The sequence below is a fragment of the Eurosta solidaginis genome, chromosome 5 (genome assembly GCF_040869045.1).
Source record: "Eurosta solidaginis isolate ZX-2024a chromosome 5, ASM4086904v1, whole genome shotgun sequence".
NCBI lineage: Eukaryota > Metazoa > Arthropoda > Insecta > Diptera > Tephritidae > Eurosta > Eurosta solidaginis.
The window spans coordinates 211,353,588-211,368,605 of record NC_090323.1 but is presented as its reverse complement, the minus strand read 5'-3'; the positions used below and the strand labels follow the sequence as shown (position 1 = coordinate 211,368,605).

The 15,018-nt window shown below is 41.3% G+C and overlaps 2 protein-coding genes across 2 annotated transcripts; one reads left to right on the top strand and one right to left on the bottom strand.

Moving 5' to 3' along the window:
• Positions 1-749: 749 nt before the first annotated feature.
• On the top strand, positions 750-1,993 carry Eaf6 (chromatin modification-related protein EAF6/MEAF6). Its single transcript, XM_067788008.1, has 4 exons — positions 750-1,008; positions 1,072-1,285; positions 1,345-1,479; positions 1,541-1,993. Exons 1-4 carry the CDS (start codon positions 859-861, stop codon positions 1,693-1,695), a joined length of 654 nt encoding a protein of 217 aa, XP_067644109.1. The 5' UTR covers positions 750-858; the 3' UTR covers positions 1,696-1,993.
• On the bottom strand, positions 1,661-2,911 carry Membrin (golgi SNAP receptor complex member 2). The gene is made up of 2 exons (XM_067788005.1): positions 2,502-2,911; positions 1,661-2,442 (listed from the first exon to the last, which is right to left on the bottom strand). Exons 1-2 carry the CDS (start codon positions 2,630-2,632, stop codon positions 1,932-1,934), a joined length of 642 nt encoding a protein of 213 aa, XP_067644106.1. The 5' UTR covers positions 2,633-2,911; the 3' UTR covers positions 1,661-1,931.
• Positions 2,912-15,018: the final 12,107 nt, after the last annotated feature.

Below are 15,018 nucleotides of genomic sequence, written 5' to 3'. Positions count from 1 at the left end.
CGAGCATTGCTACAACAACAACAACAACATTAATTCAATGATTGAAATTAATAACCAACATACCCGAATTGATTTCGTTTTGATATAGCAGAAAACGAAACAAAATCGTTTCGTTAATTTGACGTTCTTAACGTTAATAAACGAAACTAAATGACTTTGTTTCGTTTGTTAACGTTAATTACGAAAAAGTTATTAACGAAAGGACTTTGTTTCGTTTATTAACGTTAATTACCGTAACGAAATGATATCGATTCGTTGGTTAAGCATGCCTGGTAAAACGTAATACAGCCCCAGCTTTCCCGAATAGTACCTAGTTTACTTTTCATTTCTCTATCTCATATTGGCTTTGGCTGAGCAAAAATCACCTACCGCATTCACGAGTTCAAAATTACTGCGTTCTGCGCATCTACGTCATAGTTGACTCTTGAGCGAATAAAAAAAAGAGCGAGAAAAAAAGAGCTAAAGGAAGAGTCAATTCATACGTCAAAAAAATTAGCTGATCTAATGTTCACATGCTCAATCTTCTTAGTAGTTTCTTCTTTATTTAGCTTTTTTTTGCTTGTGTGATTTGTGATACTTGAGTCTGTAGTTTATGTAATATCACAATGTGTACATATATGCGTAGCTGTTTGCGGTCTTATCCGCTTATATTGCTCTTATGTTGTGCGGCATTTATTTACTAGCGGCATTGGGATGTGTCGAAACTGCTAATATTCGCCCCAGTGTATAACAACTATCGGTAAACATCCACGCATCTCTTACATCCCTAAATGTCATTCGGCTTTGCTTTTCATTCTTATACTAATTTTTGTTTGTAAAATATTAATCAATCTGCAACAAATTGTTTATATTCGGCTAATGAAAATGAGTTCACCAGCAAGCAAAAACAACGATATAAGTGCTTCCAAGCAGCGCAAATCATCCAAATCAAGCTCAACAACAAAATCGACGAGTTTGGATACCCGCGCGGAATTGGCTGATCTTATAAAGAAGAAGGCAGAGACTTCAGTAGGCATCCACTTACTCATATCGAATATGTTTTTATACCTATTTTAACTTATTACATTCCAGGAACAGTTGGCCAATTTAGAAAGACAAATATATGCTTTTGAAGGATCATACCTTGAAGATACGCAACTTTGTGGTAACATAATACGTGGTTGGGAGCGTTATCTCACATCTAATAAAGCCACAAACTCCAAGGCGGACAAGCGTAATCGGAAATTTAAAGAGGCTGAACGACTATTTTCAAAATCAAGTATTACATCAATGGCTATATGTAACCGTAAGCTGTGCATTTGTATACATTTGGATACATATACCGTTTGCCGTTTTTCAATTTAGCTGAACGTGCTAGTGAATCAGATTCCATTACAAATGAGGACTCTAGCGATAATCAGATAGCTATAAACCAAAATACAACAACAGCGCATGATGGCACATCATCTATAAAAAGTACTGGTAAAGAAGAAAAAAATGGTAAGTTATTAGCTTGCTGATAACTCGTTTGTACTAACATATTTCATTTTTTTCCAAATAGACCGTGCTGATACGCCTACTCCACAACGCAGCGAAGTTGTGAAAGATCCTACAACTCCGAGCACAAATACCAGTTCAAAAAATAAGCTATCCGGCAACTCCAGTATTACGGCTAAAAAAAGTGGTCACATGAACAAGAAAATCAAGCATCGATGATTAAGCACAAATCCGCGTTATTTTCGAAGAAATTAGCTCACTAAAATAGTCTCAGACATTTTATTCTAGAAAGTGCTTAAATTATTTCTTTTCAAAATGATTATACAGCTTAAGAGCTAGTGGAATTTAAGGTGAGATTAAATCATCACTTCTTGCTATGTTATAACGTAAACCTATACGTACGTATGTAATAATTTATAACTAGACAAAAATGTATCTTTAAATGCATACTTTAATCAGCATACTACAAAATAAATTACCAATACTATTATTAGTAATGTAACAACCATACCACCAATCATAACGTATTTATCCTCAACAAATCGTCGTTCAATTAATTTCATTGTATGATTTGATAGACCCAGTGTGCTACCAATAGCATGTATGCGTTGGTGTGCACTTTTTAATGTTTCGCGTTGATTAATTAAACTAGTTAGTATATTACCACCAGAGGCAATCATTTCATCTACACCTTGATGTGCATTACTTAGTTGTGTGTGATGTTGCAACGAAAAGTCCATATCGAGACAAGTTTCTGTTGGACCCGTATTGGCAGAAAAGCGATGACTCAAGAGCTGCTCACGTTCCGTTTGCTCTATAAAACGACGTTGTTGTTTCTCACGGTATAGCTGTAGCGAACTTTGTAAATGTCGCACATCGTACTTTAATTGGTCAATACGCATTTTAGCGCTTGGGCGTTGCGAAGCTGGTACTTTATAGAGTAGCACATCCAGGCGGTCACAATTTCTATAAACAATATTGAATGAAATAGATATGTACATCTTAATAAATAAACTGAAACTTACGAGTTCACAGCTGTAATTTTCATTTGAATTTCATTTTCAATATTCGCTGAACCACTAAGTTGAGCTAATTTCTGAAAACTTTGCTCAATCTCTTGTAGCATTCGATTCGTTTGATGATAAAGTGACTCCATCTTTAGCTTTCCGTTTAATTAGCGTATTATTACCATACCACTGTTTTCAATTATCCAGTATTGAGATTATATATGGCAATTATTGAAAAAAACGAGTCACAAATACACTCATATCCTGCTGAGGTGTTCCCAAATGAAATCTCAGTGCCTTCCAGGTTAATTGTTGGCTAAATCGTAGGAATGCGACAAGTTATTGGACAAAGTTAATTATTATGACGTGTTGCGTGCAGTGATGCCGGATGTTAGCCGGTTCAAACCATAGTGTACCTATACAAGTGTGTTCACTAAGCGATAAACGTCAAAACTACAAACAGCCTCGCTCACCTGATGGAAATCTCAAGTCTAGTCGCATTTTTGGTCTCAACGACAACATTTTTGAGTACCAATCGTATCGACTTTTTCAATTTTTCAATCATTCGGCGCACTCGGTAATGGTATCCATTTTGAATTCGCTGTCATTCCGAATCCAGCGAGTGCCTGTCAGAATGCTTGACAGATAAGTCAACACACATGTACTTGTACACTATGGTTCAAACAGAACCATATAGGCATTGTGAATGATAACTAAGTGTGTTATCTTATCTGTCAACTGCCTGACAGGATGTTCAATATGGCTACTTTTTAGCGTTTTGTCAGGGTGTTCAATATGGCGGCGCCTTTCTTCAGCTGGTGATAGAAAGAGATACGGAATGAGACAGCGATAGTCAATTACAAATCAGGTGATCCAATCACTTTAGAATTTTGACGTCTATGCAGAAGATATCACACTTTCTTATCATTCACGATGCATATAGGTGCTGGGAAGAATTCAACTGAATGGTTTTATATTTTTGTATGATTTGACATTTCATCCATTGTGAATGAAACAAGTATGATATCTTCTGCATAGACGTCAAAATTCCAAAGTGATTGGATCACCTGATTTGTAATTCACTATCGCTGTCTCATTCTGTATCTCTTTCTAACACCCGCTGAAGATTGGCGCCGACATATTAAACACCCTGTTTTGACTGTCAAAACGCTAAAAAGTACCCTACAAAAAATTTGGTCACAAAACCTAATCACGCCCATGCAAATGTGACTATGAATATAACCTATGACCGTAAAATGACTAGTCAAATGACGTGGAATGACGAAAGCGTTTTTGCAGGGTAGCCATATTGAACATCCTGTCAGACAGTTGACAGACAAGATATCACACTTAGTTTCATTCACAATGATTTCAACTTCTGGCAGGCGCTGTACGAGATCGACCTTAAAGCGACAATTACCCACCGACGTGTGCCGTACGTACGGACGTTTGTCGTACGAAACACGTTTGACCGAACCCTCAAGCCCGTAGGAATCAATGTGTGCGTCTGTGTACATGTAATAACATATTTGTGTGTGTTTTGTTTACAGCAAAGCACTGTTGCCATTGACCAGTTTGCATGCGCTTCCCAAGGCAGTCGGTTCTATGTACCGGAGCGACTCGGGATTTTTCCCGACCAAGCACTGTCATTTCAGTGTGACCCCATTTAATTTGTTTCGTCCCTCCCACAAATTGTCATACTCCCAGCAGCTCCTTGGAGCAGGACTGCTACATATTCTCTTACTCCGGGAAGGTATCGAACCCAATCCGGGTCCGTCTCCTGACCCCGGTCCTGAGAAATGGTTTTGCTGCATTTGCCAGAAAAGAATCTTTTTAGGACGGTCATACTCTGTTCAGTGTGTCTCGTGCAAGGGATGGTTGCATCGGATAGGTTGTTCTGGGCTTGATCCCAAAACCCGACGTCCACGTAACTTTTATAAATCTTTTGTGGCTCCTTGCTGCTCACGCCCAAGGGCGTCCCGTAGTCTACGCCTAAGCGCCCCCCACTACCTTCCAGCATCCTCGCTGCTCAGCAAGCCACAACAAGTACCCGCTGCTGCTCGCGCCCCACGGCGCCAACAACTCAAACAGCTGATACCACTCATAACTACTACCTTCGTAGTAGAGCTGGTAGCAATGCTGAGCATCAGCCCCTGCCCTCGTCTTCTTCTCCCCCCCTCTTTTCTGGCAGCAATCGTGCAGGTCAGGGAAACAGACTCTTAGTCCCTACCTCCGTTTGCACCGTCTGCCAGCACAGAATATATAGGTTTGCGACATCCGCTCAATGCAGCTCCTGCCTTGGGTGGTGCCACTTTCCTAGATGTTCTGGTGTCCGCGACGGCAACCCCTCGACGGGTTTCATCGCGCCATGTTGCCAGGTCGCAAACCCAAATCATCTGGGTTCCCCAATGCTTGCCCAAGGGCGCCCAGTCCCAAGGCCACAACAGAAATTGCGTCATGGCCTTCCACAACCTAGGCGTAGTCACCCGTCACTTACCCCTAGAGTGGCGGCATCACCCCTCATGCACTTCAGAATTCTGCAGTTAAACTGTAATGGACTAACTGGGAAGATTACGGAGATAGTCGATTTCATGAAGCGGCACAACATCCGCATTGCTGCGATTCAAGAGACTAAACTCACAGCAAGATCTGCATTGCAGACCTGCTCTGGGTATAATGTCCACAGGAAAGACCGCGAGAGCGGAAATGGAGGCGGCCTCGCGTTTATTATACACCACTCTGTGCAATATTATATATTTGATCCTGGCATCGACCGCAGGGACAATGTCTTAGAACGTCAAGGCCTATCTGTTCGGTCAGGCGATGCAAATCTAGAAATCATCAACATCTACATCCCTCCTGTCACCTGTTGCCCCAGTGGATACCGCCCTAATATCGAGGCCTTACTCACTGGCAACAATCGCATTATCTTAGGCGATTTCAATGCCCATCACGACCTATGGCATTCAAACTTGCGGGCGGACAGTAGGGGTGAGATGTTGGCGGATCAAATAGAAGAAACGACGTTCTGCACAATAAACGGAGACTCCCCCACACGTATGGTAGGAAGCTGTCATAGCTCGCCAGATATCTCAATCGTGAGCGCAGAACTCGAAAACTGCGTCAACTGGCAGCCGATGGTAACATTGGCATCCGACCACCTGCCCATACTTATTTCGTTCGAGCGTACCGCCGACTTCATCGTAACCGAAAAACGCACTTTCATAAACTTCAAAAAAGGAAAGTGGGAAGAATATAAATCTGCAACAGACAGCAGCTTTGCTGCCTTCCCTATCCCGACTGATGCCCGCCAAGGGGAGCGTGCCTTCCGTAAGGTCATTGAATCCGCCTCGGCACATTTCATTCCCGCCGGGAGAATTCCCGAAATCCGGCCCACTTCCCGGCGGAGGCCGCGAGCTTAGCGAGGGAACGCGACCTTATAAGACAGCTTGATCCAGGCGCCCCCAAATAAGGGATATAAACCAACGCATCAGATTGCTTGTGGAAGAACACAAGCGGGCGAAATGGGAAGAGCACCTAAGAGGTTGTAACCTCTCTACCGGTGTAGGTAAACTTTGGTCCACCGTAAAGTCCCTATCGAATCCGACTAAGCACAAAGACAAAGTTTCCATCGCCTTTGGCGATAAGGTGCTGTCGGATGCGAAAAAATGCGCGAGCGCTTTCTGCCGACAATATATAATGCATCCTACGGTTGACAAAGATAGACGGAGAGCCAATAGACGCGCGCATAAACACAAATTCAGCGCGTCACCAATCACCATCACCGCTAGAGAGGTTGAGGACGCCATTGATCGCGCTAAACCATCCAAAGCAGTGGGCCCAGACGGCATAGCCATGCCGATGCTTAAAAACCTAGGGAAAGAGGGTTTCAAATATTTAGCGCATGTCTGCAACCTGTCTCTTTCCACCTTTGTCATACCCGAGAAATGGAAAGTGGCCAAGGTGGTCCCGCTACTAAAGCCTGGGAAACCAGCTAACATAGGTGAGTCATATCGTCCGATATCTCTCTTGCAGCCATTTTGCTCCCTTATTTCCAAGCACATTTGCAGCTAGCGCCTCATCAGCATGGCTTCAGAAAACTCCATAGCACTACCTCCGCGCTAAATGTCATTAGCACCAAGATAAATTGCGGTTTGAATCAATACCCCCACCATAGGACAGTACTCGTAGCGCTAGACCTATCAAAAGCCTTTGATACGGTCAACCATGGCTCGTTACTGCAAGACCTGGAAGGGTCTACCCTTCCCCCATGTCTTAAAAGGTGGACCGCAAATTATCTGGGTGATCGGCAGGCATCGGTGCAATTCAGAAACGAAACATCAAAACCAAGGAGAATTAAACAAGGGGTTCCACAGGGTGGTGTCCTATCCCCACTTTTGTTTAATTTCTACATATCTAAGCTACCTTCACCACCGGAAGGAGTCACAATCGTTTCCTACGCCGATGACTGCACAATAATGGCCACAGGCCCAGAGATCGATGAGCTATGCAACAAAATAAACGGCTATCTCCCTGATCTCTCCAGTTTTTTCGCCTCGCGAAACCTGGCATTATCACCGACTAAATCTTCCGCGACCTTATTTACAACATGGACGCCCAAATGTCGACCATATTGAACATCCACGTCGATGGCACTACGCTACCGACTGTCCTACACCCCAAAATCTTGGGTGTGACGTTTGATCAGGATCTACATTTTGGTGCGCACGCAACCGCAATTGTTCCGAGAATTCAGAGCCGTAATAAAATCCTCAATTCCCTTGCTGGCAGTACCTGGGGAAAAGATAAAGAAACGCTCATGACCACATACAAAGCAATTAGCCAGCCGATTACGTGCTACGCGTCACCCATATGGTCGCCAAGCGTAAAAACTACCCACTGGAAGAAACTACAGGCCTGCCAAAATACTGCTCTCAGAATCGCCACGGGCTGTCTTCTTATGTCCCCAGAACACCATCTGCATAATGAGACGAGAATACTCTCCATCAGGGAGAGAAATGGGATGCTGACCAAACAGTTTCTGTTGAATACCCAGAAACCTGGGCATCCCAACAGACATCTGATAGACGAACCAGCACCGCCTAGGGGCCTAAGGAGTCATCTCCGTAAGCATTTTGAGGAAATACGGCACCTGAGAACCCAGCCGTATGAAGCGAAAAAACACAAGCAGGTCCTTGGTGAACTCGATAGACAGGCGTCGGACCTTTATGTCGGGAATTGCCCGGTGAATCCAGTACTCGAAGAAAAATATCCAGAACTCGCGGAAGAGGAACGCATACTCCCTAGGGAAACGCGTGTCACTCTTGCTCAACTTCGTTCTGGATACTGTAACAGGTTAAACTCTTACCTATCCAGAATCAACCCCGACATACAAAATGTATGCCCCGCTTGCAATGTGTCCCCACATGACACCAACCATCTCTTTAATTGTAATGTGGAACCAACGCCTCTAACACCCCTTTCCTTATGGTCCACCCCTGTTGAAACGGCAAGTTTCCTTGGACTCCCGTTAGAGGATATTGATGACAATTTGTGATCGGTCGCGGCTATTAGGTGGGGCGAGCCTTGCTACAACAACAACAACCAGTTTGCATGCATGCTTATGGAAACAATACCTTTTTCCATTTTATTTTTTGATGTTGTAAAAGGCTGGAATTAATTTGTATGTTTGTCCCCTAGCCGCCCTTGCATGGCTCCACCATGAGCATAGTACAGGTCTACAAATAGGATATGTAGCAGAACGCACATACACAGCCACGCTCACCTGATGAAAATGCTTGTTCTTGTTCGTTTTTTTGTGGATGCTATTTGGCATGATTTGGCACTGTTGTACTTCATAGGTGCAAAAAAGCGTATTAGCTGCCAAAGAAAACTGCGTAAAAAATGTTGAAATATTGGAATAAATAATCTATAGTAAATTCTTACAAGAGATATAGTTTGTGTCAAAAATTTCCATGTTTTCTTAAATTTTTTTGATAATTTTATAAAATTTGTTTTAAGTTGGCGAAGTACGGAAAAGGCAACCATGTACGAAGAAAAACAATCAGACCAATTCTAAATATTCTCGCGGAATTTTGTTCTTGCGGATTTTTTTATTCCCGCGGAAAAATTCCGTCAATTCTTTTCTCCTAGGGAGAAGAATAATTGGGGAATAGGAATTTCGAATTTTCGAAGTCAGCTGTTTTGTCAATTGAAATTTCGTTGCGCATTTCTTATTTTGTTTAAAATATTGTAAAGTTTAATTATTGTTGCCAATTTGTTTGAAATTAAGAAATAAGGTATAAACAATGCACATTATTGCTTTTCATGTGGTATTCACTGAAATGAGTAATGAACTGGTGCCACAGCACCATCAACAGAGGAGCATAAGAAGAAGACCGGCGGGATAACACAAATCCGCCGGACTTGCCTGCATTCATTCTGCAAAGCAATTTTCCGGCAGCCAAGTCAAGTTGAGTTTCGCCATATGCCAAAATCTATTTAAGCCTTCTTAAAAAATCATTGCGCAATTTCTGGATCGCTGCATCAAATATGCGAAGAGCTCTTCCGTTGCTTATGATATATTTTTCGACCTAAATAAAGAATATTGTGGTTGTTGTTGTATTAACAGTGAGAATATTGTGATAGAATGTAAATACATATTTTAGCACAAATTTGTACAAATAAGTGTTCTTTCTTAAAATAACCAATTTCCCTTAACGATTTTGATGCATTCCCTTTAATTTAACTAGTGAAAAAACTTCTATGAAATGGCAGAGAAATCTCCCTCTCCCTCACATTCATAATACCTACTTTTCTCCCATAACTGGTTTCCGCTTTTTCGAACATTGTTCAGAATAGGAGGAAAGGGAGAAGTGAAAAAACTCCCAAGGAATTTTTATTTAGAATAACAGGAATGGTAGAAGGGAAAAAACTCGCACGGAATTTACGTTTAGAATTGGGCTGAATTTCCCTTGTTCTTGCTTGTTCACAATAAATACCATATGTTTTGGACAATTTTAATTAACAAATTGTGATACTTTATTACCGGTATAACGATTGCCAAAACACGACCAAAACCGTCGGGGGAGGTATTAATAGACGCGTTTTTGCCTCGCTTCCAATAATTCGAATACTTTTCCGCCTTTGGATTATTGATAACAGGACAAAACGCGTCTTTTCATTTTTCTTTCCGCTTTTTTGGACGGGTTATTGCGGTCGACCTCGGTTTCAAACTGTTTTTCGCGGAAAACTTTTGAACGGGTAGAAAAACTTAAATCCCGTGTTTGTATTCTTATTTTATTCCAATTGAAGACTTTTTTATAATTTTCTGAAGGACCCATATGGGTGGACTTAAAATTTCCTACAAAATTCGTTCAAAAAAATTTACCATCACAGCAACCCATATCTGATATTCCGATCCCTTTTTTGCTTCCCTGTGTCGCTTTCGACGAAGCAACCCCGGTAATTTTGACACTTCGTTCAGTGTCAAAACTCATGTTCCACGCAGGTTCCACGCTAGTTTGACACTGACCGAAGTGTCAAACTGCCGTGTGTTAGAAAGGGAAAGAAATTGTTTCCCTCTCATACATATCATACTTGTAAACCTGTACAATGGGCATGGCAACCAAAGAAGCCATATTGTAACGTACGATTGCATGAGGATGTAGAAGCAAACCTTGTACATGTAGGACATTCACTTGTTAAAAAACAACTTGTTTATTTTAATTTTATCAAACAATTTTTTATATTACTTTTTGTAAAACATCAAAATGAAAAAACTATTTTCACTCTAAATAAATTTTAGTTGCTAAAGAATTATTGAAAAATAAAGAACGCTTTATCGTATTTATCAATATACGATATATTGGTGACCCCGAACCAGTGAACATATTCATACGCATCATGCCGAATACACGCTCCGGAGACAATGCCGTTTCATCACAGTAATCAACCACAATAAACACGAATCCGCTATCCACAATCAGCAACACGAGTGTGCCATCTTCAAGCAATTCACAAGGAGGAATTCATCTACGAATTCCGAAATTCTGGAAGGAAAACCCATTGATATGGTTTGCACAAATCGAGGCACAGTTCGAACATCACGGAATTGTGTCAGAGAAAACAAAATATTTCACGATTCTTCCTGAATTAGAATCTGATATATTAAGTCAGGTAAGCGATATTATTCTGGCACAACCTCAGAATATACATATATACGCAGCTTAAACAACGTCTCATCGATCATTTTTCAATTTCCGAGGAGAAGAGAATCCAAAAGTTGTTGAACGATTTGGACATAGGGGACAAAAAACCTAGTTGTCTTCTGCGGGAAATGCGTGGTCTCTCGCATGGTGGAGTTACCGATGACTTCTTGCGAACATTGTGGCTACAACGTCTACCTTCACAAACGCAAGCTGTTTTGGCAACATCTTCTGAAACGTTGGATAAACTTGCCGTAATGGCAGATAAAATTCAAGCAATTTCAGCACAACAACAATCAACTATCGCAGCAATACAATCGTTTCCTAATCTATCGGATCTTCAACAACAAATAACAACTTTGAGCACAGCTATTGGCAATCTTCAAAAACAACACTTTCGACGCAGAAGTCGCTCAAATTCGCATAGGCGTTACACAACTAAGTCAGCTAATACAACCGAGTGGTGCTATTATCATCGTAGATTTAGGTCTCAAGCCCGGAATTGTCGACAGCCGTGTTCATTCAAGCAACACCATCAGGGAAACTCGCCGGTCGGTCACTAGATGAAGCTAGTGGCCGATACTCTACAATTAATCGTTTACATATCTTTGATAAGTCCACCAACAAAAAGTTTTTGATAGACACTGGAGCGGATGTGTCGGTTCTCCCATCAGCAGGTATATCTAACAAAAAGCAAGACAAATACAAACTTTTTGCTGCTAATGGTACAGTTATCAACACATTTGGTACTCAACTTTTAACCCCAACTTTTGGTTTCCGTCGTTCCTTTGCTTGGGAATTCATTATTGCTGATGTTAGCAGTCCTATAATTGGCGCAGATTTTTTGAAACATTTTGGATTGTTGGTAGATTTAAAAGAAGGCTGTTTGGTAGATTGTGAAACTGGTCTGAGCTCTTCCGGTAAGTTATGTGAATTAAGAGAGTTACCAGCGATAAAGACTCTTGTAAGTTCAACCATATATCATAAACTTTTATCTAAATATCCGGATTTAACGAATCCTTCGTTGCATCAGAAAAAAGTTCCTCATTGTGTTGAACATGTCATCGAGACAAAAGGTCCTCCCATATTTTCAAGGCCTCGTCGTTTAGCACCGGACAAGCTCGAAATTGCAAAACGAGAGTTTCAATTTATGGTCGATCAAGGACTTTGTTGCCCATCTAAAAGTTCTTGGTCAAGTCCGTTACATATGGTATTAAAGAAAAATGGCCAGTGGCGTCCGTGCGGAGACTATCGTCGTCTTAACGCTCAAACTCTTCCTGATCGTTATCCCATTCCGCACATCCATGATTTCGCTTATGGGCTCTCAGGAAAGACAGTTTTTTCTACCATTGATTTAGTTCGAGCCTACAATCAAATTCCGGTTGCTCCTACCGATGTTTCAAAAACGGCTATAATTACCCCCTTCGGATTATTTGAGTTCCGATTTATGACTTTTGGCTTATGTAACGCCGCTCAAACGTTTCAGCGGTTCATGCATGAGGTTCTTCGAGGGTTAGACTTTTGTTTCCCTTATCTCGACGATGTTTTAATTGCTTCTGAATCCTCTGAACAACACTTATTTCATCTTGAGCAATTGTTTAATCGCCTTCAGTCATATGGTCTAACAGTAAATGTTGCGAAATGCCATTTTGGACAAGATAAAGTAACATTTCTCGGTCATTTAGTGTCTGCTCAAGGCATTCAGCCAATTCCTGAGAAAGTTGATGCAATTATAAACTTTCCGCAACCGAAAACTGTCAAGGAAGTGCGACGTTTTACTGCGATGTTGAATTTTTACCGAAGATTTTTGCCACATGCGGCGGAGATGCAAATTCCACTCCTTATTTATCAGAAAGGTAATAAGAAGAATGACAAATCTCAAATCGAATGGACACCTGAAGCTCAATCCGCGTTTGAAAAATGTAAAAATGAATTGTCTCGAGGTACTCTATTGACTCATCCTATAGATTCTGCACCGATATCTGTTATGGTTGATGCATCTGACGAAGCAATTGGTGGTGTTCTACAACAGAAAGTTGATGAGGTTTGGAAACCTCTGGGATTCTATTCATTGAAGCTAAATGACACCCAGAAACGTTACAGTACTTATGATAGAGAACTTCTTGCGGCATACCTTACGGTAAAGCATTTTCGCTATATGCTAGAAGGTCGTAATTTTATAATCTATACGGATCATAAACCCCTTACTTTTGCGTTTAAACAGAAACCTGAAAAAGCTTCGCCTCGGCAGTTTCGTCAACTGGATTTTCTCTCGCAACTTTCCACCGACATACGTCATATCAAAGGAAATGAAAATATTGTTACGAATATTAGCAAAACTAAGGAGTGCTGCCATCTCCAGGCCGATGCTAAGCAGTGACGTGAATTCACATCAATAATTCGATCATTATGTATCTACATAAACGAATCAATAATTGCGTCTACACATATGTACACATTCCGACGAGCAACATTTACATACAAGGCAGCGAGAGATGAGATGTCACACACAGATGAATTTACTTATACGCTTATGTGTGTGCGGGAGACTGTAAACTACAAACTCACATACATCTGAGAGACGCTGAAAAGTAGAAAATTGTAAACAAGTAGAAACTATATAAGAACTATAAACACTCGAAATAGTTGGTAAGTTCTGGAAATAGAAGAGCCTAGATGTATGCAGCGTAAACTATAAAAGCGGCACAAGCGAGTGAAAAAGAATTCAGTTTGATTTGAGTTGATCAGCAGTTACGACTAAGACGATATCTAGCGAGCAATAGCAGTATTATTTTGATTAGTGGAGTTTCATTTGAGCTATCAGTTTGGTTATTAAGCTATTCGTTGCACAGTTTGAGTGTTATTGTGAAGTACTATAATAAAGGCCATTTTTCCATTGTTCAATATTGGAGTTATTTATTCAACAGTTAAGCGATACGAACCTAGCAAAAGGGCAAATAAGAAGATTTGCAAGTAAATTCGTTACAATTGGTGTCAGAAGTGGGATTGTTGAATAAATTCCGAAGACTTCGTATAAACTTGGACATGGCAAAGTTTAGTGAATTGAAGATCCCGCAACTGAAGAAGGAGTTGGAGAGCCGTGGATGGAATACAAACGGCGTTAAACTCGAACTTCAGGCACGGCTACGAGAGGCAATGGAAGCAGAAGGAATTGATGTGGAAGAGTATGTCTTTCATCTTGATGGCGAGGAGACAACAAAAATTGAAGAGAAAAACGAAACATCGCAGACGGTTACCAGTACAGACTTGAACATGATATTGGCTGCCATAGCTGCCCAAACATCGACAGTAACAGAAATGGCGTCGCAAGTAACATCACAATTGGAAGAACAGAAAACGTATATGTCATCACAGATGGAATCCCAAGAGACACGAATAACATCGAAGATGGAAGAACAGAAGACGTATATGATATCGCAACTGGAATCGCAGGAAACTCGTATAACATCACAATTGGAAGAGCAGAAGACATATATGGCATCCCAGGTGGAATCACATGAGACACGTATTTCAGAAATGTCGACAGAGATTACATCAAAAATGGAAACACAACTGAAAGAACAAGAGGCGCGTATATCATCAAAACTCGAAGCGCGTATGGACGAGAAAATAACGCAGTTTGAAGAAAAATTCGAGGCAGAGGTGGATGCGTTGAGAGGTCGTATACAGGAATTGCAACTTAATCGGCCGGCTGCTTCAGCGAGTAATACAAAGGTAAAAACTCCATCTTTTGACGGTTCTGTTCCTTTCCAGGTTTTCAAGCTTCAGTTTGAGAAGACCGCAGCAGTGAACAATTGGAATGCGGAAGATAAAGTTGCTGCATTGTTTGTGGCATTGAAGGGGCCAGCAGCGGAAATCCTACAGACGATTCCCGAAGAAGAGCGGAACAATTATGAAGCATTGATGGCTGCTGTAGAACGACGTTATGGAAGCGAGCATAGAAAACAGATATTCCAAATTGAGTTGCAAAACCGCTACCAAAAAGCAAATGAGACATTGCAGGACTTTGCTTCAGATGTTGAAAGGTTGGCTCATCTCGCAAATGCGGACGCACCCGTGGAATACACCGAGAGGGTAAAAATCCAGAGTTTTATAAATGGCATACGAGACGTAGAAACGAAGCGAGCTACATACGCGAACCCAAAACTGACATTTGCTGAAACGGTATCACATGCATTGACTCAGGAAACTGCCTCCCTATTAAGTAAACCAGCATATAAGGCTCATCGTGTAGAAGTAGAAAGGCCAGAATGGGTATACACAATTTTGGAAGCACTGAAGGGATCACAACAGAAGAATGCCGGAGT

Excerpts from the sequence above, each read along its gene's own strand:
- Eaf6 (XM_067788008.1), top strand. The coding sequence starts at position 859 with ATGAAAATGAGTTCACCAGCAAGCAAAAACAACGATATAAGTGCTTCC. Across the intron at positions 1,009-1,071 it reads AGAAGAAGGCAGAGACTTCA|GAACAGTTGGCCAATTTAGA; the intron begins GTAGGCATCCAC and ends ATTACATTCCAG. Across the intron at positions 1,480-1,540 it reads TGGTAAAGAAGAAAAAAATG|ACCGTGCTGATACGCCTACT; the intron begins GTAAGTTATTAG and ends TTTTCCAAATAG.
- Membrin (XM_067788005.1), bottom strand. The coding sequence starts at position 2,632 with ATGGAGTCACTTTATCATCAAACGAATCGAATGCTACAAGAGATTGAG. Across the intron at positions 2,443-2,501 it reads AAAATTACAGCTGTGAACTC|AAATTGTGACCGCCTGGATG; the intron begins GTAAGTTTCAGT and ends TATTGTTTATAG.